General features: G+C 46.7%; 1 protein-coding gene across 3 annotated transcripts in view; it reads left to right on the top strand.

The window, feature by feature from the left end:
- The window catches only part of mob2a (MOB kinase activator 2a), a 90,178-nt gene that overhangs the window by 33,544 nt on the left and 32,093 nt on the right, over positions 1-24,541 (top strand). Inside the window, exon 2 of one of the 3 annotated variants that reach the window (XM_088934666.1) lies at positions 9,343-9,432. The exons of 1 other annotated variant lie outside the window; for it this stretch is intronic. In XM_088934666.1, the coding sequence (XP_088790792.1) occupies positions 9,343-9,432 (90 nt within the window). Of the gene's footprint in view, positions 1-9,342; positions 9,433-21,223; positions 21,422-24,541 lie in introns of those variants that run through there. One more of the 3 variants, XM_088934667.1, reaches the window with a different exon arrangement.

The raw sequence follows: 24,541 nt of genomic DNA, 5'->3' as shown, positions 1-24,541 counted from the left end.
TAAGATTTGTTTTGCTCTACACGGTCCTGTCTTCTGCCTGTGTGCTGTGAGGTGACGATGCAAGAGAGCGATTCGCTTTTCGAGCCTGAAGAGATTGTAATTAGCTGCCGCTCCTCATCTGGCTGTTGCTCACTGGAGCGGGGAGGGTCAGCGATTTTTTTCCAGGGCCTGTGGGTGACGTCAGTCCGTCCTCTGGCTCCTGGGGCTGTTTAATAAAGTCCCGAATTCAGCTGCGTAGGCGTGCAGATTTCATGGGGTGGGCTGTCTACCTCGTCTTTTCCGTCGTCATTTCTAATTTCTTATGGCCACCTTGTAAAAGAGGTCCTGCGGGGAGGTTCCAGTGATTGATTTCAGACTTCAGGCAAACCGACAAGTCGTACGCTTTTGGAGACTCCGAGATTAATCAGGAGAAAATCTAGATTATGGCAGAGATGTGTCCCGAGAAAACAAACCAGTGATACACAAAGCAAAGACAAAGTGTCAGACCTCTCCTTTGTCCCACTCCTTTTCTGAAGACAGACAAGGGGAGAGGAGGGCTGTGTAACCGTTGTGTACCAGTTAAAGGTCTTGCTGCTTATTTCAGCGAGGTCTGTAGCTGCATGTCGACACCAACTGGCTTTCCTTGCTCATTTTTTTTTTTCCTGAGGTTATTTTTACTGCCCCGGTAGGAAAGTGTGACTAATGCTCCATGCAGATCCAGCAAGAGAGAATTTCTCTCCAGAGTCCTGTTGCACCCAGTACAGCATCAGGCCCGAAGAACCGCAACGTTACCTTTTCAGTGCCTAAACAGCAGCAGTTCAGAGTAGTGTTCCCCTCGTCCTCACTCGTACTGGGGCAGAATCCCTGTCGACTGGCACTGCCCTCACCCCCCCCAGTCTGAGGGCCGGTACTGCCCTCGCCCCCCCCAGTCTGAGGGCCGGTACTGCCCTCGCCCCCCCCAGTCTGAGGGCCGGTACTGCCCTCACCCCCCCCAGTCTGAGGGCCGGTACTGCCCTCACCCCCCCAGTCTGAGGGCCGGTACTTTTTGCTTCATCACTTCTGCTGGTGTGCTCCTGATGTTTCCCATCATGCACTTGTGCAGTGGCCTCATGGCCAGGGGAAGAACTGGGGTCTGTGTGCGCTTGTGCAGTATGTATCGCATTTTATCCCTTGAATTAATAGTATTGTACAGTAAAAGCCACATGTGTGGCATCTTATTGCTTGGTTCTGGTTAGATCAGTGGGCAGGAAGAGAACCGTTTTCAATCCGTTGTCTGACAACTTTTTTGGAAACGTTTGAACAGCAGAAACTGAAACGGGGGTAAAGACAGGATTTGACAGCAGCAGTGAAAAGCTTGAGTACAGGGGGGTGGAAGCAGCAATGATTATGAACTCGAGGACCAATGACGGGAAGAAAAATAAAAAATGCATTTTTTAACAAATAACCTTATTGCGAAAAGCAGTGACCTTAAATATGGTATCATGTGGTAGTCAACTTGCATGAATATTAATGATGTGTCATTTAACGGCAAATTATTTTCAGAAATAAATTGTATTAGTTTTTGAGGTGGAAAGGCGTCAGGCATTAGTTGAGAAACGTTTGTGAAGCATTGGTATTCTCGTGTGGAGGATATGTAATAGTGCAGGGACAAAAAGCTAACCAGAAAAGTACTTAAATTGTACTTCTGCTGTAAACTGTTGGTTGTGGGGTGCCTAAATTGTGAGTGATGAGGGACACACGATACGCAGGTTTTTGGGGTTTAATTTTGTTCCCCATGACTTGAAAGTCCCAGACAGTTATTGCCCCCTTTGTCTTCTTCGTCAGTTCCTTTCCTATTATGCTGGTTTCTCTGTCTGTGAGCTGTGGTGAGTCATGACAAACGACACCTCCCTAGCTCTCTGGGATTGTTGCGCTCAGCCTGGGTTTAGTTGATAAATTAGGAGTCATTAAGCCCTCTTTAACAATTCAAGGCTCAGATGCACACAAGCCACAACACTGACTGAGTGCTGGACTCACAACATGAATTGCTATTTCCGTGCTATGGGAAAGATCCCCGTGTATCTGAAGTTAACTTCCAAAATGACCTTCTTTGAGCAAAGCAGAGGACTTTGTTTTATTTTGTTCGGTGAGCTGTGTTGTGATTATTTACTCCTTTTGACTGCCGTAGTAAGAGAGGCGTCTTTGTTACCATGAGTAGTGGTTTATGTGAAGCATGGACTTGATTGACCTTGTGCTGTTTCTTCAGCCCAGTGTTAATGAGGAAAACTGGCATATACTGCAGCTGCACATTTTACTGACGAGCACTGCAGGTGGTCAGCAGGAGAGGCAGCCGCTCCTCGGTGGGTATTATACTAGAAGCTGGTGAGCCGCAGGATGTGAAGGAAACCCAGATTTCCTGCAGCTGCATCTTCCCCTTGTATTTCTATAGACGGATCTGGCAAAATACAGTTTAGCCCCGGAAAGACTGGCTCGCTCTGCCTGGCTGACCCGCGGCTCAGATCTAGCCCTGCTGGATAAACGCAGGCAGTCAGGAGGAGGATACTCGAGTTGCCTTAACTCAGCACTTCTTGAGAGGCTGACTGAGGCTCCAGCAGCATTGGAACTCGAGCTCCTGTTTCCACTGTGGTTTTTAGAGGGATTGGAGGTGACTGGACTGGCACAGCACTGTCGGGGGACAGACGGCGCTTGTGCGAGCTTTCAGAGGACACCACACCTGACAAAATGAGATATGTAACCCCCATGAGACCAGGGATGATGTGGAGTTAAAAACAGAGCAATATTTTCATAAATGCACGTGTTTTAGAAATGAAAGAAGAGGGTAGCAATTACTGCAGGGAATGGAAATGTAGCGCGCAGAGTGAAGGAGATGAGTGGAAGCCAATTTCTACCGCACTTTCTTTCTTATTTACATTGAAGTCTGGCAGTGAGAGGATTCTGGCTGAGGGGGGGAGTGAACAGACGTCTTCAGTTCCATAGCAACCTCCCGATTCGAGGGCAATAGCATTTCTGTTATCACCCTGCAGCTCACACCTGCCAATGACTGACACACTCTGTTCTCCTCCCTGCTGATATGTGGGGAGCAGACTGGCACACTCTGGCTGCAATCGCATCCTCCAGGTAGGGCAGCACACTGGTGGTGGTGGAGGGGATCCCCATTACCTGTACAGCGCTTTGAGCGGAGTGTCCAAAAAGCGCTATACAAGTGTAAGGAATTTTCTTTTTTTTTCCCCCCTGCTGATCCTGTTAAACAATGATGGACAGCAGGACAATTTTATCAAGATGGATAATTTTATCCAGGAAACAACAGAGCCCTAATGCAGTTGCAACCACTTTTGTATACTGCTAACACACCAATACCATGTGCAAGTGTAGTTAAACAACTGTCAGCACGGCCTCAGGATGACGTTGACAAAGACACCCAAATGGACCTCTTCAGAATCCACAGTGAAATAGCAGAGCAGACAAATGGAAGCTATAGGGAGATTCATCTAAAATGGTGAAGAGGAGCTCTTTCTTATGCCAAGGATTGTGGAGTATAGAACAAGCTGCTCAGCCATGTTGAAGCTTATACCCCACCTTATTTCGAGAGACAGCTGAATGGAATCCTCCGATCAATTAGTTATTAAAACCAGATGGCCTCCTCTCATTTCTAGCCTTTCTAATGTTCAAAGAGGATCAATAGAAAGAAAGCCCTGCCTGTGGAATGGGACCTTCGCTTGCTCTTGGCTCATGACTGAATCATTATGCTCTGCTGTAGACCAGCAAATTAGACTGATGTTTCATGTACACAAAGGACAGTCACTGCTTGTGGTGACACTGGAGTCAAATCTTTATTGGACGGAGTTTCTTTGATAGCTAAGTGATTCTTGAGTAGAGGAGTCATTCATGGGGCAGGCTTTCAGCTAGAGTGTCCAATTCGAAACTGTTCTTAGTGTTTGAAAATGTCGGTTTTCAGAATCTGGTTCCGGGAAAAAAAAAAGATAAAAGCTATATAACAGATGAACCTCGCAGCCTGATTGATTGTCCTTTGTCGCAGTATGTAATGGATTCTGTGTGCAGTGTTATCTGATAGACTGGGTCCTCTTCCTATTTCTTCAGTCCGGCCAGCTGTTAAATACACATGTGGTTTTCTGTTGTGTGGGGGGTAATGGCGACTTCCTATCCCCAGTCGGTATGTGTTGCCCACATCCCCTCGACCTTTAAAGGCCCTTTGGTGTGGCCGAGCAGCATGATCTGGGAGGCAGCCATAGGAGCAAAAGGGATCGATTGAGCCACGAGATGCCAGCTTGCACTAATGAGAAGAAGAAAGCCCTGGTTATCCAGCCCACTAATCTGATTCAGACAGACCTGCCTGCGATACGTAGTTTATCATCCCAGACATCCTGGGAGCCAGAAATATTTTGAGAGTATGCACGTACGTGCCTGGAAGTCAGAGGAATCTGGTCACCAGTGCAGCAGATTGCTGGTGAGGAGTAGGCCTTGTAAGATTAGAGCATTTTCACAGTGTCACTATCAGCCAGGATTAAAGCTTCCTGGGTAACAGTGAAAAAGATGAGGTTAGAGATTTCGTTTCCCAATCACAGAGTCGCCAAAGATGTTTTTTTTTCTTTTAATCTGCTGTTCATGAAATGAGGCAAAACTTGTTTCCTAGCTGTGGAAGTTAATCGGCACTATGACTTGTGTCTGTAGTTATGGATGATGCCTTCATTTGGTTAAGGGTCACCTGTGAAATGTGGTGTTGCTGCCACAAGATTTCGACTTAACTTCCTTCAGTGTTGTGCAGGTTTGAGCCTTTGTGAAACATAAGGTAAAGAATAAACCTCTTCTGTAAAAATGTTTAAAACATCGAATGTTGCCTGTGCTACAGAATTTTTGTGTTGGTTTTGTATTATTAAAGTCTGCATATATGGTGGGCATTCTCAGTGACTTATACTCCTTCCTTGAATATTTGAGATGAATGAGAGCCCAGTGATGAAGAGGATGCCCGATTTCTGTCATATTTCATATTCCATTACAATTCAGAGCATGTCTCCCCAGTACATTGCTTTCACTAGCTATAGTAAAAGCTGGGCCTCAGCACATGCTATATAATCGATGGCTGTAGTCTTGCTTGTAACTGTTGAATGGCTTTGTAGCGGCAGGCGGGCTGAAGTTGGGAAGATGGATTAAGCCGGAAGGAGTGTGTGCGCTGGTTAAACATTTTGATAGAGTGGGGTAGCCTGGATAATTTCATTTATTGATGTGCTCGTATATAAGAAGTCTCTTATGGAAAGACTGAAGTTTAATTAATTGACTTGAATTCTTTGGCCACTGCATTAAAGTTGACTGGCACGCCTTGAGGAGGTCGGGCACAACGAGGCTCATCTCACTCAAGAGGAAAGTGTACAACCAGACAGGATGAAATCTGCACTGGTTCCTTCACCACCAGTTTCACTTTGATGATGAATTCAGATCTAAGATTCAGGTCTAGCAGCAAAAAAACATCCAGCATGTCTAATAACTGGACCACAGGAGTAGCGCACAGACCAGTCCTGCGATCAGTCTGTGGCTCTTCCTTTGCGTGGCCATCTCCTTGGCTCCGGCAGTATGTAATCACTGCTATAATTTGCTGCGTGTCTCTTTATACCCGGCCAAGATGGGCGGAGCCCCTGGCAGCCTCACGCCACCGGCCACGCCCACACCTCTGGAGAAGGGCGGTACTCTGTGCCTTCTGACTCACTGAGCAGAGAGGACAAGGGAGTGGAGTGGAGTTCTCCACCAGTGCCCAGTCAGTGCTTCACTCTCTCTGGGGCTTGGTTTACGATCTCTTAGCTCTGCTCAGCTTCTGTGTTTATTACTTCACTTCCCTTCAATTATTGAACTACTTGAAGGTCCACAATAATACAGAGTAGTTGGCTGAAATGTTTAGTTCACTAATTACAATGGCTGTACTCACTCCTATCTCTAAATAGCCCTGCATTCACATCCTTTGTGTACTTCTGTTCTCAGTGTATCTGTCGTCTGGTTAATCTGTAGTTGAGCTGTGTTTTTTTTTAAATTGCAGGAGAAAAATAGGAAACTCTGAGAATGATTTAGTGTATTTTACTATTTCCATACGAGTAAATAATTGCTTTCTGGTTTACAAGCTTCTGTTTTGCTCATCAGCACATGTTTAAATTAAGCCGCAATGACAATAACAGTGTGCATTTGCTAAATATTGGAAAACAAGGTTGGTAATAGTAAGTTAGAATTGGCTTTTCTTAAATGGTTACAGGCCTGCGTTTGGGTTCTGTCCAGGGCTTCGCAGCTAATAACATCTGGCCTAATGGGACAATGTGACCTTGGCATTGTCTTTTTTGAGAGCACAAACGTCTTTATTTTTCGTCATAGTGCCTGCATTTTGCGTAATGCTGTATTAGACCCCGACTGTGAAAAATACTGGTATCATTTTGCAGTGTTGAATAATGGGAGTATTGGAACAGCAATGAATTTTCTTGCCTCAGAACATGATGTACCCTTTGCAAAAAAATGTCATGGGTCTAGATCACAAATTCTTCCTATTCAACTATTCAAGTAGTTTCGTCAGTACAAGGCGGTGTTCTAGTTGGATTGTGGTTCTAGTACAAGTGAGTGAATTACCTCTGAAAGATGTTGCCTTGCAGGGCACTGCTATCATCGTAGTGTCGCCAGTCATGTTCTTAATCGGTTAATGGATGCCGTATGTATTTCAGTCACAACCCAGGATACTTCAAGCCATTTAGCTCCTGTTATGCTCTTTTTTCAAATGACAATTCAGCACAAGCACAGCTGTAAATTAACTTACACCCCACTCTTTAAATATGGCAAAATTTCACACATAAAAACTATGTTAATTACTATACAATCTATCGTGCCTGCTTAGGTGTTGTCCAGTACAATTAAATGCAAATAAACTGAAACCAACCTCCATGGACACCAGTTCCACTGGTTTTAAAAGAGTTTGAATTTATATCCGCATGGAATCAGTGTAACGTTTTCACCGTCAGGAAAAATGAAGATGGCACATTATCACTGTAGTCTTGAGTGTAATAAATGGAGGCACTATGCCTAGGTGATTTTACAGCACACAGGACAGGTGTACAGAAATGCAGAGCCCAGTCTCCCGTTTCCATGGCAATACCGGACTGCAGACAATAGCTCGGTCTGTCCGTCACCCGCTCCTGCGGCGCCGTGTCTCTTCACAAAAAGAAACCCACTGACGCGGGTTTCATCTGTGACCAGACCAAACCAAGAGTCTCCGTGTCGCCCCCGTCACGCCGGTGTTGCTCTGGAGGCTTTGGAGACATAAAACCGACCAAAGGTGTTACAGGAGGGGTGTCACGGAAAACTGATCTGGTTAAATTCGTGAATTGTAGAATTACGTTGCCCTTTTTAACATTTTCACATTATTAAACTCTGTTACAATTCCTAGAGTGTAACTGCTATAGAAACCTAAGAAACGCTATTTTTGTGCACCAAAGTAAGCGACAGCAAAAGGTTTTGTGCGTAACATGTGCCACCCTTTATCTTGGTAGCAAGTCTAATTGCTTTGTCGTGCTCTCTTTAAGACGCGGATGTACGTTCTGTATCCTTGCAAGGCGCCCGTTCGATTTCGTTCTGTCCCGCGATTTTTATCTTCCCTCCCCGGTGAGGGGGAGGAGCGGTATAGAACAAATAAAAATAAAAGAATTGTTAAAAAAAACACGGAAAGCTCTGGCCTCTGCCCCCAGTTTCCGGCGAGCCTGCCAGGTGAGGCCGTGTACCTGTGCCGCGCTCGCCGGGGGCTGGGTTTCGTCATGCGGGGGACTCGCTGCGCGTCAGCGGTTTCCAGCGGCGAGACGCGCCCGCACACGGGGGTCAGGTGTTTCCACGCCTAAGGCGCGCTGATGGAGATCAGCTCTGGCCCTTCGGGATACGGGGATACATTAGAAAAACAAATGCAATTACAAGGAGGCTCAAATGAGCCGCATAAATGACTGTTCTGTGAAACTGAAAAGAAACGTGTAGTACGATCACGCATATCCGCCAAATTAAGAGATTTAGAAATAAATAAGGATAAGGATAAAATATGGATTTGTTTTATTAAAAATGAAATTATTTTTAATATCTTTCTATGCACGATGCATTGGGGTTATCTGTTCACCAACTACGTGAATTACATTACATCAGTTAAAAACATCACAGTTTTCAATAATTGACCATAGATCTCCGTGATTCTGTTTTATTTCGGTGCGGGCGGCGGCTATGGAAGATCTCGACACAAATCCCTGCTTTGTCTGTTTGCGCTTTCTGATAGAGCCGGTTTCTCCGAGAGCAGTAACTGACTGGGCAGGAAAGGCAAGGGGCTGACGGGATTCACGGCTGTTATTTAAATTAAACCTGCGTTACTACTGTTAAGATCGGGAAGCCGGGGGCTTGGAGGGCAGAAAAACACACAACAAAAGTGTGAAACCTGAGAAGCCACTGCTTGGCTCGTTGATTTCCCCAAGAAGCTTTCTCCTGTCCTACAGTTAACCGAAATTTCGGTGTGTGAATCCCTAGTTTAAATTGCACCAAGGGGCAATTTTAGTTTTTTTGTTTGTTTTCATCAGGATAACCGCGGTCTCTCGGGGAAAAATCGAGGCTGTGGAAACGGAGATGTTGAGCTGCAAGCGAAAAGGGCAGCCGGGGCGCCTCAGAAAGCGACAAAGTGTTGCTATATTTTGAAGAGGGCATTTTGCCCGGGACGGGGGGGGGGAGGAAACAAAAGTTAGTCAATAACGTGCTTGAGGGGTCTGGCTCCCACCATTACCTTTCTCCTACAATCCAGATGGCGTTGACTTTTTGTGTTTCGAAATGAACTGAAGCCGTGGAAGCCCTTCCTATTATTTTCTGTGCCGACTCCCCACCCACCAAGGAAGACAGGAGAAGAGGTTGCGCCGCATCAACCCCTCCTCTGTGTGATTTCCCTGCGACGCTGGGGGTCCGTCCCAAGTTGCCGGAAAGCGGTGTTGATGCGGGGCGCCGGGGGCTGATCGTCTTGACGCGCAGGGCAGAGCCTGGCAAACCGACGGAGCGAGGAAGAGGCTGACGCGGTGGCGGGGTGGCTGCTGGAGGAGGCGTGTACCTTCCCAATCGCCAGGAGAGGGAGATTTGTTTTGACACCTCTGGGAAAGGGGAAAAAAAAACACACACCGTTATCCGGCAACCGCCGCCGCCGCCGTCCTCCTACCCGAATTAACCCTCCCAGCGGAAGCAGCTCACCAGCCGCTGCTCGGAAAGGACTTCGGAGAGAGCAGGGAGCCCGCACTCGTTTTCTTCGCGTTTTACTGCTGCTGGATTGGGGTTTTGTTTTTTGTAGACATTCGTCCTTTCTTTTTTGGTAAGAGGAGGAAAATATTCAATTCTGGATTACTTCATCCGGTTCCTATCTGCAGGCATGAGGTTGAAGAGGAACGGGTCCTATACGCTGAATAGGTATGGGTTTATCCGTCTGTCTGGTAACTTTTTTTCTGTAAACGGCGATGTAGCGGAGTCTTTTTTTCCCCCCAAACAAAGAATACAGTGTAATTAACAGCGGTATTTTCTTTTGTGTTGTTGTAACTACTGCACGATGTATAGTCACTGTCCTTGACACAATCTCTAGTGCTTGAATATTCTTGGCATTAAAACAACCAAAACCCATTTTTCTTGATCTAAGAAGCTTGTTCTTACTGGATATACTACACTGCTCTGCCTGAAGAGCTCTGGTGCCCTGCTGAAGGCGCGGCGAGCCGGTGATTAACGTGGTCAGGTCGGTTATTTTAAAACTGTTTTAGGGTTTTGTATTGTAACAGGCTAGCGAAGGCTACAAAACGTATTAAAGCAACACTTTCCCTTTCCGCTGTGTATTTATTCAGGAAAACACCATCTCTTGTGTGATTTACTCTGTCGCTTGACCTGCGTGAATTATGCGCACGCGTTAGGAATCTGAATTTAAGTGCTTGATTTGTTGATGGCAAAAACGTTCCTTCTGCGACTGTATTTGGGCACTTTCATAATTGCACTATTTGCAAGCAGTTCTTCATAGTCCAGCACGTTGTTTTTTGTTTGCTTTAAAACGTTCATAACTTGGAACAAATTTCGAATTCGTGTTGTAAGTAGAGGTGGCGTGTAGCGCAAGAGCGAGGATCACAGGGTAAAGTTTTTTTTTTTACATTTGAGTATTGCAAAGTGTCTAGGAAACAGTTATTTTATCATAAGGAAAAGGCTGTAAACGTGCGTAGAGGACATTAGTGTCCAGTACTGATTTTATTTTGAGTCCGAGAGCTTTGATTTGTAACAGACGCAGCGACTCCTCGACTCCTTAGGGAGAGACGCTTGTCTATTTTAAGTTTCTTGCAGTCTCGAGTCTTCCATAAGAAGCTGAAGGTCCAGTGAGGATCACAAACTTGTTTTAACTTGAACACGCGTCGGTAGAATGTGTGCTCCCCCACACTGATGTATTTCGCGCTCTTCGGTTGTTTTATGCCGTAACAGATGACTAACAAGGTTCAGCCTGCAAAACCTGAACTTCACCAGCTTTTGTGAAAAACCTTCCGTTTGCATCCTCTGTGTGAGCTAACGGCAATTCCCTCTTCTCTTCTCCGATCGCTTAGCAACTCCGGCTGGGCAGTATGTGTGTGTGTGTGTCCTGTTCTCTTCCTGTCTGCTGCGAGGAGCACTGAGGCCCTGAGCTTGGAATTCAATGAGCCCGGTGCTGCCGTTTCATGCAAGCGCACTGTTTGTGTGTTTGGGGGGGGGGGGGGTTCCACAGGAGGGCGAGGCTGTGCGAGTGGGGTCCCCTGTCTGCGACAGGTGCCCGTGTCGCCGCTGTCTCGGAGGGGTCGTAAATAAGGACGCCAGGCTCTCTGCTCTCATCGCCTTGAGATTGCACTCGTGTACGGATGTTCTCTGCGTGACTTCCTCTCCTCGGGAAGAAGAAATTCCAGCGTCCGCAAACGCTCAACCAAGCTCTTCCATTTGAGAAATTGCTGGATTCTGCCCCCCTCTTGAATTCAAGCAGGGAGGTAAGGCAGACGGGGCTTTAGGCTGTGTTAAAACTGCAAGTTCAAGCCCAAGATCCATTTTATTAGTGGATGTTCGAAATAAAATGTTACTGAGCTTGGTGGGGAAAAATGACAGAAAAGAAAGCAGGAATTTAAGTGCACACAGGTTTCTGTAGTTTCGGGTATAAACACGATTTGGGGACCGCTCTGGGACACAGTTCCAAACCAAGGAAAAATGTTTTTCAAATATAAAAATCAAGCAAGGCCTTATTGTGTGGTGAGAGTTCTGGCGCACTATGGCTGCCATCGCATCATCCAGGTGGGTCTGCACACTGGTGGTGGTGGAGGGGAGTCCCCATTACCTGTAAAGCGCTTTGAGTGGAGTGTCCAGAAAAGTGCTATATAAGTGTAAGCAATTATTAAACAATTATTATAATTATTATTACAGATTGTGTTATCCCCACAAATATGTTCATTTGTCAGTCACTGTACACCATATCTCATAGTATCATAGTATCCAGTATGTAAGTCTGGTGTCTCCAGATTTTTTTCCATTTCGAGACTGGTGTGAATCAAAGCACAGAATGCATTTTCATTTTACTGTTTTGCTAAAACAAGTTTTATTGTCAGTTTCAGAATTTATCCAGCGTGATTATGCAGATTTTTAGTGACTTAAGACACTTGGCTGTTGTTTGATATGGTTGAAGACTTTAATTGAACTCATATGCAATCATAAATGTACATATGAATTCAATGTAATTTTATAGTTTAATAATAGATTTGGGGGACAAATGCAAATGCATACCTTTAAATACAAACTGTACAGTTGTTTGCATTTCTGCTTGCAATTTGCATGTTCCGAACACCCAAGCATTTGCATGTATATTTAAAATAATTTTTGAAAGCTTCAAACCCTCCCAGCTGTGTTTTAAACAGTTCCATAATCTAGGAAAGTTGTATCCATCTGAAAAGTGTTCAGCAAAATGAATGTTCATGTTCAGCACTTCTCAGCCCCAGCAATGGCTCATGTGTTCATGTGAAAGCATGACAGAGTTTGGCAAACAAACTCCTAATTTCAGTCATTCAGTTACCAGTTATTGAACTATTTGTGCATTTGAATCCATCCCGATCTGTAACTGTTACTGCCTGTAAATACCCTACATCAGTGTTAGCGTTAACTAAATGCATCTGGTGAAAGACTAAAATGTGGAGTGCGCATTATGGGTTACAATTTGTATGATGTGCCTCCTGTATTGGTACATCTGGCAATTCTCACTGACCGTGATCAGTGTTTGTTTGCTATTGTACTGTACTCCTTGTGTGCCTCTTTTGCTTAAGGTCTCTGCAAAATTACTGATTTTTAATTGTATGTTTATATTAATTAATGTCTGTGCAGAGAGGTATCTGAAATACATGTATATAGGCACATGTGTGCTTTTGATTAGTTGTGGCTGTGACGGTATCACATGCAAATGTAGAATGTCAGAAACGTGCTGTCATTTACATTTGATGCAATTCAGACTTTACTATGCCTTAGGGGAAACTTGTTTTCCGACTGATTCCAACACAACAGTATAAAAATAACCATCAGCAGCAAAGAGGTCTGGACAAACAGAATTTAGGGTGGAGTAAAATAATTTGCATTTTAAATGTAGTGGTAATAGCTCAGAGGGAGTATGCTTGTTTGAAGAGGGATTTGGGCTTTTTTGGGGTCAGTGTTGAGAAATGAAGGGCTTGAGAATATTTCCTGGTTTTCCACCGGCTGGTTTTGAGTCGGTGTCTTGGGCTGTGGAGGTGCGAAGCCTGTCATTGAGTTTGTGGTCATTTCCTTCCTTGTCCAGCCCAGCTATTGTTCTTCCAGGCTGTGATCAGCGTTGCCTTTTCTCATTGCTCTTCTCAGCTAGGCTGTAGAATGCTTGTGCAAACAAAACGTCTTGACTTGCCACTCAGAGCTGCCGGTTTTCGGATTAAAAAGGAGAGGGGATGGTAGCTTATCTCTACTCTTGCTCTCTTGTGCTCCTGCAGGTGGGTTAATAAGGGAAGAGCAGAGGATGGTGAGGACGCCACCACTACAGATACATTAAAATGGCAAATTGCCATTTCTGTGTTGGCAGCAACAGAATATAGATTGTATGAATTCAACATACAGTGTCTAATTAGTGCTATTAGAACCACAGGCGTTTATTTAGGATTCCAAGCAAAAAAGTTTCAGTTGCAGGTTTCCTAGATAAGAAAAACAGCCTTCAATGCGCAGATTCCAGTGTATTTTTGTTTTTTTTATCAATGAGTCGATTCTGACATGATCACCCCCACTACGGAGATTTGAATTCCCTGTAGCTTCTGTGCGTGTTTATAGGATGGCTTTATCTGTGCAATAACACGTGTGGAAATGGGTTATTGACTACAGTGCCAGTCTATGAAACCGTCATCTGGTCATTCAGATTGATTTTCCCTTGTGCGCAGGCTTGCTCAGGCCAGGCCAGTGGTGCTTCTGCAGCAGCACTCGGTGAGTGTGTTGATGAGGATGCAGTGTTGCTTCTTGTGATCAAGTGAGAGCAGTAAACATTTCCCTCAGCACCTTGCGTTCTCCCTCTGCTTTTATTTTTCACTTCTGATGCTGCGACCCATTATTGCCCCCAGAGAAAGGCAGCGTGTCGGAAGACGATGCAAAACAATGAATGAAACAAGCACGAAATGAGATGGAATAGCGGGCTAATGTATGTTGTGGTTGTGTTCCTGCATGATGTACTCCACTCCTCAGCGAATGCAGCAGTGAACCCTCTGAAGAATTAGGCTTCCTTCTTTCCTCCCGAGAGGTGTAACCGATACAGGCTGTGCAGTTCCGGCATGTGGCATGCCCCCACTCAGGGGTCCCGTGCTCCCAGAGTGCTCAGGGTGAACGATGGCGCGACTGGCTCATACGAGTGAGGGGAGAGCAGGCAGCAGGCCGCGGGCTCACAGGCCTCCCCCAGCCTACAAGGCAAAGCCGCAGTGTCTTCCCAGCCCAGATCTCTGTCGCTGTGCTGTGGCTTTCTGTTTACTACGGCTGGCCCCTTCTGCTGGTGTTTGCGATTCCCTGACGCCTGCTTTCTGCACCGGTGGAGGTGGCAACTCTTAAACGGCACATCATAAGCTGAATGTGCTTGATCGGGACATTTTTCACCTGTGGGAAAATGCCTTAACAATTGCTTTACATTATTATCTGCGTAATTGGGCTTTTCTCCTGAGCTGTTGATATGATCAGAAGTGTGAGAAACTGCCCTCTGTTCACAGAATGATGCAGGAACTGTATGAGATTCCCCACGTACCTGTGAAACACATTGGTAACAATTTGACTTGACCACACCTCACCAGTGGGTTTCAGCTTAAGCAGAGCTGCTGTGAGTGTCACCGGCTCTCTGTAGGTAAAAGGAGGGTGCTAGCTCCATGTCTTGCAGTGTCCAAATTTCCTGAGCTAAGACGCAGGGTGCTGTGGGGTGCTCAGAAGCGCTTGCTGTGTTCGGTGCAGATTGTCATTCTCTTTCCCTGGCATTTGTTTCATTGCGCAGTGTTGTAAGGTGTGTTGTGGAGACACTGGGCTGTGAGTATGTCACGGTGAATGTCTTGTCTTGGGCTTATTAGACTTGGGCTCTGACAAAATAATATTTCGGATGACTGCTTGAAGGTGAATGTCATTTCTGCGGTCAGATCACATCCAAATGGTTGATTTTCATTAGGAATGGAAAGCCTGAGTTTGGGGACCACAGCAGTGCCGTTCTGCACGTCAGGGTTTTGTGGGTTTCGGGCGAGGGGGGAGCTGGAAATCTACAAGCTACAGAAGTAGATGAGGGCCGGGAGATCTCCGCTCTGGAAGGGAAGGCTTTCTCTCTCTGCCTTCTGCACTACCGTCAGCAGCTTATTCCTGCAAGTCCCTCTGCAGCCTAATCCTCCCGCTGTGCAAGTCCCCGCCAGCGGGGCAGCGGGAGAGCGAGAGAGCGCGGGAGCCAGAGGGAGAGAGAGACGCCGAGAGGAGGCCACTGCGTAGTCGAGCGGTGGAGAGCTGGGGGCCGTCGCCAGTCTTGGCCAGGAGCCAGGGAGCCCAGGCAGCGCGAGGGGACGGCGGGAGGGGGGGGGGGGGGTGCCTCTCCTTGGCTGTGCCGCTCCATCTCCAGAGCCGGCAGGACGGGCTTGGCAAGGGGCTCCGGAGGACGAGGCCTCCTGCATGGGCGTCCTGCTGTGCTGCGAGTGCCTCTTCTACAGGTAACGTCTCTTCCCGCAAGCCTGTGCTGGCCTGAGCTGGCGGCTGTGCTCTCTGGGGGTGTTGTGCCGGATGTCCTTTTCGTCCGCTGCCGTTGTTTGTAGCAGCGGATCTGAAGCCGGTTCTCGAGTGTGGCCCGTATGCTCGGTGAGTTGGAGCAGCCCAGTAATTTCGGGTTACCACCACTGTGCTGTGGGCTTTGCTGGCACTGCCGGTCAGAAGTGTCTGCAGATGAGTGCTGCTGCTTTGCGCTGGTTTTTAACTTAAGAGAAAGTGATGCGGAGATCCTGATGCAGGCTAACGTGAAAGAAAACAAAAGTTAGGCCACCTGTTTCCAGCCTCAGAAAGCCGAGATCGCGGGCGGTTGTGCCCAAGCCAGAGGCTGGCAGAGAGTCAGTGGCAAGTGCCGAGTTCGTGATTGAGAAGCCAGGAGCAGGAAGGTACTTAAGTGCTGCAGCTCCAGTGTACAGTAGATCTTGGCCTTAAACTGTGCAGCAGTTAGTCAGCCAGCGCTCCCAGCGGCTTTGGCTTTGACGTGGGCTTGGGGTCTACAATCGCTGCAGAAACGTCCAGGCCCGGATTGCAGGAGCTGACATGATTTTGCTTGCGCTTGCCAAACTGTAGCGCACACAGCTGCGTTGAATCAGACTTGTGGACCTTGCGCTACGGGCCTTTTCCCCCCTTAGACCTGAGAACAGTTGCCTCTTTGTCACTTGGCCGGTCTCGGGGCTTGGAAGTGAGCTTTTTCTTTTTCGCTTGTTGTTCTACAAATGTTTGGAAACAAAAAGCCGAATGTCCCAGCCGAACAAAGGCCAGTGTTGGCAGTCGCAGGCTTCCTGCAGCAGAGCAGGATATCTCATAGTCCCGTGCTTCCACTGCCCGCACCTGGGAGGAAAGTGGGGGGTGGGGGTGCTCCCAGGGTTGTGCAAGGGGGCCATGTGACTCCACTCTTCAACTTTCTCTGCCCGCTCTGCTCGGATTAGTCGCTTTCCTCCAGTGATAAATGGGCGCTTTCTGGTTTGCTGGCCAAGCTGCAGTGGGGGAGGGGGAAATTCGAAGGTAACGTATCGCCTAGACCTGGAGAAGCATGCCAGGCAGCCTTTACTGCAGCACAGGAATAGCCTGCTTATTATAAACAGGCCATATCAGTGGCGTAGACTCCTAATCCAGTGTGAGAAGAGGCGACCTGACGCCTGTCCACATGGTTCAGAGCTGCTCAGACCCGCGCACACACCCTGCTGAGAGTTCCTGGGAGAGGGGATCCTTCAATGCCGTTAGTCAGGGGCTTTGGTGTAGTGTGATGGGAGCTGTGGCTAACTGGTCTGTGGAAAGGTCTTGCTGTAGGTACAGGCAGGTTGACTTCCAGAGGAGAAATTTTGAGTAAACAGGTTTTTTGAGAGAGCTCTTGGTGTGAGACCAGACGGGCGCTTCTCAGTCTGTGGCCTGCGACAGTCTTGCTCTGGCTAGGGGGTCACAAGGTCAGGAGGTTTCAAGGATGTGCTTAATGGAGTGATAAGCACAGGAGCTCAGACGTCTGTGGCTTAGAAGGGAGAACAAGCACTCCGTGCTGTTTAAGCTGGCACTGGCTGTCAAGTGCAGGGAGGCAGAAACCTGCCGGTCTCTATTTAATCAGTGAGGCGGTGTTGATGTGAGCTGAACTCACGTTTTTGATTGTGCAGTCACCGTGCAGCATCACTGTTTAAACAGCACTGGGTCCTGACCAAGCTATTTAATCTCTCTGCTTCAGCTAGCAACTGAACTTTGATGGCATTTGTGGTCATTGTAGACCCTTCACAGACCCGAGCAAAAATCCGACAGACACGAGCTTAGTTTATTTTAGCGTCCGGTTGTGGCTCTGCAGTGAGTACCCCATAGGAAATTGATTTTTCGATAAACTCCTATGGTAAAGTTAGCTGAGCATTAGGTCTTCAGTCTTAAATTGCTACCTTTTAAAGAACAGAAGTCATAAATGGGGAACTTTCATTACATCCTTTTGTGAAATGTTATGAATTAAATTGTAATCTGCAGGAGTGTAGCCTGAGTTATCGGAATAATGTGGAGAGTATGCAGCTCCTGTAGTGTCTTCAGAAGGTGCCAGTTCAAGTTCTCCTTTCCGAGTGTCTGCCTTACAGTGTGTTCCTGTCTGCGCAGCCGGCAGAGCACAGCTGGGAGCTGCACATCACAGTTCCAGCGATGGCCTCGCTGGCACAGGTGTGGCCTTCTATTATGCCCACACTTGGAGCTCAATATGGAAGTAATGTGAAAAGTAAAATTGTTTAGTTTAAGTTGTGTTTTCCGGCTTGGTTTAGTCTTGTGTAGTTAAGAGACTGCTGTGATTTCCTGAATTGTCCGGGTAGAAAAGTGCAAACTTCTGACAGGGAGGCAGGCTGAAGCCTGGTGCGCTCCCGTCTGGTCAAGGAAAAGGGCTTTTAATAATTGGGGCGCCACCCTTCCCAGGGCTGTCTCGGGCCTTACTAGATTGGAAGGTCAGATATGAAAACAATGGAGAAGCAGAGAAGCGTTAGGGTCTGGGGGAGAATGACTAAATTGTAGCTATTGTCTGGGAATGTTGTTTCACAAGGCTGCTCTCCAGCAGTGTCAGGAAAGTTTCTCTTTTATGCTAGGACTTTGTTCCTAATTGACAGAAGAAAGAGGAGCGGACGAGCCCGAGTGCAGTGTGCAGGATGTGACTGGGGTGGGAAGAATCCCGTTTTTCCTCCTGGACGCAGTCAGTTGATGACGGGTGGATGCAGGCTGCCTATGATCTGCTGGCCTGCAATGTCTTCGTCTCCTGTTTTGCAAGCTCCAGCACAGCCAACCTGCAAGACGCTCCGGCCTGCCTTACTGTTACTGTGTTTTTACTCCGATCGTCAGCTTTTGGGAGTTGTCTTTGGTTACTGTACATTCAAGGGCCTGAATGGAATTCTATGGGTCTCCTGCCCCTATTTTTAGAACTGCTAGTAAGCATAGACACAGAAATAAAGCATTTATGCCTGTATCTCTAGCATCAGATGTTACATTTGCTGACTGGAACTACTCTGTTGGCTGAGCTTTAATTTCAGTGGGAACTGTTGGCTTTCGCACTGGAATACTGACTGCTGAAGAGGTGGAGTGTGGAATATCAGTCTGTATAAGGGTGTCCCTCCTTTCTCCAGAATGTAGTGCGATAATATTTCAGGGTATCAAAGTCTCAGAATAACTTGTGGATTGTAGCAGTTTGATGTGTGATAACATCTACTAAGAACAAACATTCTAATCCCTTTCTTAACAGGTACTGTAGTTCCTCCCATTATTTCACTGAAAATGTTACAGGAGCAGAATTCTGGCAGTAAATATAGCAAGGGCAAGCAAAGTGCAGCACAGAGACATTTCCAGCAGTGTCTCCGCGTTTAAAAAAGTCCTCCGCGTTAAACAACACTGATGTCCGGGCCTTTCGTGTTTCGGAGAAACATTTTGTTCCAGTGTGACAAACTTTCATTATTAATAATGCTGGAAGGAGGTCTGTGTGTGTTCAAGGAGTGCAGAAGCCATGGCTGTTTCTTATCAAGGGAGAACATAAACACAGGAAAGCTATGTGTGTGTAAGAAAATGAAGGAGAGGAAATGTGGGGCTCATAAAAGCCCACAGTTCAGGAATGGTTCTTGCAGGACTCTACAGAAGCAGGAAGTGGTGAAAGTGCCCTGCCAGGCTGTGTTACAGATCCAAAAATGCAGCCATTTCTCCTCAGAATGGAGGAGATGGAAGCCCAGAGTCATTTATTTACAGGCCTCTATTTCATCCCACAGGGTAAGTAGCAGTTAAGGTTCAGGATAGGGGCAGTTCAGCCCTATGTAAAGCAGGCTGGATGAAAGGAAGAACTGCAAGAAGTCAGGCATTTGCACAGATCAGACCACTTGCAGTTCAGAAACAGGAATAAGCAAACTCCTGTCAGTGCCGCAGCGATTGTTGAACACAGCTGTGAGACCGAAGAAGTGGTGTATGAATCAGACATTGAAAGCATTTCCAAAGTGTGCGTGCGTTATGAACATGAAAAACTGAATACTGTAGTATGCAAAAAACAGTGGTGTTCTGAAGGTGTATTAAGCCAATAAGGTAACTATAATGTTTCTGGTGAGCAGGTGGTCCTGCTGCAATCATAGTGTATACAATAGTATACACACTCCATATGCTCTTGATGCTCTATATTTTGAATATGTAACAAAAAAGGTTTCTTCTGTTTCTGAAGTGACCTGGGAGCTTTGTGTCTGGAAAAAAGGTTCTCCATTTAGAGTACCCTGACTCTTGTGTGAACCGTTTTGGCCAAAGCCTGAAAACAAAGGCAGTGCCTTTGGTGCTCTGACCTGGTGTTTTCATTAAAGGAGTGCAGCGTGGTGGGGTTGGCTGGCTACCCACTCTGAGGCATCAGCTGCATGTCTTGCTGCATGTATCCCAGCAGCCTCCGCTGCCGATACTGAGGGTTTATGGGTCCAGCAATATTGCCAGTGTTGTGTGATGTTGATGCAGGGGGAGTCCTAGTAGCCCAAACACTGTGAGACTACTGCCAAGCCATTCAAGGGAAGTGAGTGGGCCAGTTAATTAAAGGTCATTGAGTACCTCATGTGGGAGTTCTTTTCTATTTTTTCCATTATTTGGAAAATGTACAGGTTTAGATAGTCTTGTATCTTTCCAGACTGATTAGTTAGGTATCGTATAAACACTGTCAAATGTTTTACAAGCCCACTTCTGCAGCCGATATTTCCTTTTTTTTTTCATATGGCTCTAATAGGCCCACAAATACTTCCTGGTTTCCCAAGATGCAAAGTAGTACACAGTAGTGGACGAAACAGGAAACCCTTTTTTGTTTGACAGAAAGTAGTTATATTATTGGTTTATCAATCACCCTGAGCTACTTCTGTGTACTACTGCAACTCGTATGTGCATGCACCAGCTAAATAAATTGCACCTTTCTGCCAGGGAAATGTGGCTAATAATAAAGCCCAGAATGGTCCTGAAGGGGATATGAAGTCGGTTTTGGTGTTGGGACCTCAAAGACAGATGACGCCCAATCGCCAGAGGCTGGTTGTAGTGTGTGGGAAAGGAACATCTGAGAGACAGCGCCACCTTTAGTATGCACAAGTGTAGTGCATGACATTAGGACTGATTACAGCCATTTACAGCCAGCTGATTTACAGGCATGGAAACCATCTCAGAAGCATTGATCCACAGTCCTGTTTTATGACCTGTACTTCTAGCCTCATCCAAAGAGCATTTTTAATAAGAAGAATGAAATACAGTACTTCTGGAACGTGAACCTGACTGCTCACATGCGTTCTCACATTGCTCGTGCCAGGATCGCAGCAGGGCGAGCAGCTCACTCCGAGTTCAGTGCAGTGAGTCTGATTCAAGTGTCTCCGTCTAGAGCCAGCCATGTGAGCTTCACTTGAAAAGGAAATGAATAGAGACTGCTTTCTCTTGTTTTGAAACTTTGTTCAGCTACCAGAGCCCAATACTAACACATCTCTCGGATCCTTCTGTTTATTATACTTTTGGTCTGTCTTCCCTAAACCCATTGCTGGTTTGGCAACTACTGTACCAAACTGTCCATGTCTTGCCTTCAACCAGGCCATAATGCAAGCATTTCCTTAAAACCCTTTCTTTGTGCTACAGTTGCAACTTGCATGTCCCGAAGCCTAAAGAGGTGTTGAGATTTATTCAATTTGACAAAAATGAATTGATTTTAAATGCAGAATCTGGGGAAAAGGCAAAAGACACAGCTCCTCGTGGGCTCCCAAGGCTGGGACTGAAGCACCTCTGTTCCTAAACGCCCTTGAACTCCTCCTTGGAGACACTGCATGTGTTCTGGAGGGTAGCCGCAGGGAGAGCTGGCGTTCTTCGGCGCACAGTGGAGTTAGCAGGTTAATCGGGGCGCAGCGCTCTAATCGTCCCCTCCACTGCCCCTCCTCTGCTCTTATCAGCAGCTGCAGGTTGTTAGGAACTCAGCACGACAAAAAAAACAAGTATTGCCGGGAGGGTGTGTGGGATGGGCGGACAGCGCAGGATATGGCCTGGGTGGGCGCCTCCGGGAGCTCTGGCTGAGAGCTGTGGGCTGGAGATGGAGCTGTGGCCTGGGGATGGAGGAAGCAGACGGAGCTGCTGGAGCCCCTCGGAAGATGGACAGCCCCCCCGAGCCGCCTCGCGGTTTGCTGATGACCCTGTTCCACAGGTAAGGGGCTCGGCCTGGGCCGTTCGACCCTTCCCTCCCTGCAGGAGCCGCAGCTGGTCAGGGCTTCGGAAGGAAGTAGGACTCTGTACGTTCTTAGAAGACTGTAAGCGCACTTGTCAATTCGCTGCTAATCCATGGTTTATAAGCAGGCCTAATACAGCAGTGCAGCAGTAAAAGTCGGCGTTTGATTGAGACTCTATAATTGTCCTCGGAGAAGTTTTTTTCCATTATTGCGAATAGTTCATTTATAAAGTTTTGAGTTTGCTTTAAAAGGAAAGAAAGTTAGTCCTAGTCATGAGTGGGCAGTATCGTAAAGGAGAGATTGTCTGTTTTCTGGATGAAGTAAATATTGAATTAAAATAGCACATGATAGTTACCACGATGTCATTACAGGGGAGTTAAACCACCAGCTGACTATTTAAACCATTATTTCAATGTGTATTATTACATACACTGTTTTGGTCGTGTAATTGGTACAACCCCTGTTGTGCGATTCCTGTTACAGCAGACGGCTGGTAGCGAAACTGTTCTGTTAAGTGAATCGACTGAGAAAGATGTGCACAAGCAGCTCTGTCACTCATATCAATGTGTCTTGCTTTGTGTTGGATGTGGTGGTGATTTCAGCAATGCATGAGTGATACATACAGTATTGAGATACAAAACCGTTGTTTTCCACTATGGCACTGTATTATTGCTTTTGCAAAACCACAGCTTTGTTTAAGTGAAAGTGTCGTTTCACTCAGTGTCTTATTACTTAGCTTCTACAGGAATTTGGTATAGTTAGGCTTAGGTTTATACAGTGTTTTGGTTGCAATTCACTGACCAGCCCATGATAAGATGTCTAAAATATGAAATATCATTTAGATAAACTGAATGATAATGGAACTGGTCAAGTTTAGTTTGTTGGATTCATTTGGAACTAAAGCTTGCCAAGGAGTAGGACAGTTTGTAAAACTAGTTGCACAAAAGAAGAAAGCAAGAGTATTGGAAATGTCTAATAAGCAAGAGAAGTAGCTTTGACCAGCATGAGTCATCCAAGTGTGGCGCACTGTTTCCAGCTGATGTGTGTTTGTGAAAGGAGACGCAGGGCTGTACGTGACAGCAGGTTCTTAGTATCACCTCAGTGCAGAAGCCATCTGACGTAAAATACTTTCTGTATCTTCTGAAATGCATCTGTTTCTCTCCCACGAGTCGTTTCTTGTAATCAAGGTTTTTATGTCCGTGTTTATCTTCATATCACTTTTTCTCCTTAGTTTTATGAATGACATCTGGGAAATGGTATACATCTAAGTGCACAGATTCTCTGTAACTATTAGTACGCAGCCACAAACACCATTGTTACAGAATGATCAAATTGCTAGAGGTCAGCTGCATGATAGTGAAGAGGCACCCCCACACACACAAGCCATCTGCGCAAGTAATGAGGCTTTATTTTACAGCACTTCAGTTTTAACTTTGGAAGCATTCTTCCCCCATATTTCCCTCATTGAGGAGGTAATAATAATTGTTTTATACTTATATAGCGCTTTTCTGGACACTACACTCAAAGCGCTTTACAGCTAATGGGGACTCCCCTCCACCACCACCAATGTGCAGCCCCACCTGGATGATGTGACAGCAGCCATAGTGCGCCACAACGCTCCCCACACACCAGCTCTCAGTGGGGAGGAGAGCAGAGTGATGAAGCAGCAGCAAACCTTAGTTTTTTCCCAGGAGGTCTCCCATCCAGGTACTGACCAGGCTCACACCTGCTGAGCTTCAGTGGGCTGCCAGTTGTGAGTTGCAGGGAGGTATGGCTGCGGTACATTCAGTATCACGTGCTTAAACGCCACCCATACCGGGACCCCAATAGAAACATGGTGAAACCTCACGGGGGTGTCCCAGCTTGTGCTGAAGGAGATGAGCTGCATTGATTCCTTTAAGTTCTAAGGACAGTCATGGGATTTCTCATTCTTGCCTAGAAAATTGCATCTTAAAATATATCTCCTGATTTAGTTAGTGTTGAACCCAAGAAGGACTGACTGAAAGAGTCCTGTTACTTAAAGCCTGTGCGAAGTAGCTTTTTTACTGACTGCTCAGGGTTTTTTTTTGTTCTTTTGTCCTCACAAGTGTTGCATGTCAGTCCTGGACAGTGCTAGGCCGCTTCACCTGTTCGCTAAAGCTCAGAGGACAGTCTGATAATCCTGCGCCGGCCCAGAGATGACATCAGTGAGGAAGTGTTGAGCGTCACACATTCCACTCTGAGCACCAGGACACAATCCAGACAGGTTCATTGAGGAACGGCAGCAGCCAACAGGGCATTGAGGCTGCTGGAGAACAGGACCGGGCTTTGTGCAGGCGGTGTGGGGTGGGGCGGCCTCCTTTCTGTTTTATTAGGAGCAGTAGAGACGGACATGTCAGCTGAAACGCGGGCTGTCTTGCCTCTCTCTCTTGAGGGCGGCTGTGTCGTCAAAGCCACACCAAGTTGCTTTCTTACCTGGGCTGCCATGAAAGGCTACCTCTGTTCACTGCCTGGCTGCTGACAGAAAGCACTAGGCTCACTTCCTGTGTACATGAGGAGCTGCTGCCAGTGGCAGCCCTGCCCACGCTACACACAGTACCTCTTTCTCTGCCTGGCTGCTCTGCTGAGCACAGCTCCACCATTCGGATCCCCTGGGCTAATCTGGCTCTCCGTGCTTGCTGTATTCCCTGTGGCACGGCAGTCCGACTTGGGAAAGCAGAGCTGGAGGGGGTAGGGGTCCCTACTCTTTTAGGAGCCCACCTGTTTCCTGTTTCGATAATAGATGTGATCCCGTCTTTTTAAAAAAATACCTTGAAATAGACCCTTCAAATGGCCTGGAGTGTCACTCTTCTACTGTATATCTTGTGCGACGATCTGAGGAATCTTGGAACTGGCCTCTCCATGGCTCAGGGTGGTAAGTTCTTTAAGTCCATCCTGATCTGTGGACTAAGTTGAAAAAACCCTCACAGTGGTACCAACTGGAAAGACCCTTTGGAAACACTGGTCACTTAACTGCTAATAAATGATTAATAGAGAGCACCCTTCAATGACCAACAACTGGACTCCCCAAAAAAGCAAATTACCTTGTAATAAAAAGGTTAAGCAAATTAATTTGGACT

Source organism: Atractosteus spatula, chromosome 16 (assembly GCF_055471065.1).
Source record: "Atractosteus spatula isolate fAtrSpa1 chromosome 16, fAtrSpa1.hap1, whole genome shotgun sequence".
Taxonomy (NCBI): Eukaryota; Metazoa; Chordata; class Actinopteri; order Semionotiformes; family Lepisosteidae; genus Atractosteus; species Atractosteus spatula.
Note: the sequence above shows the minus strand (reverse complement) of the source record. Positions and strands in the feature narration are given on the sequence as shown.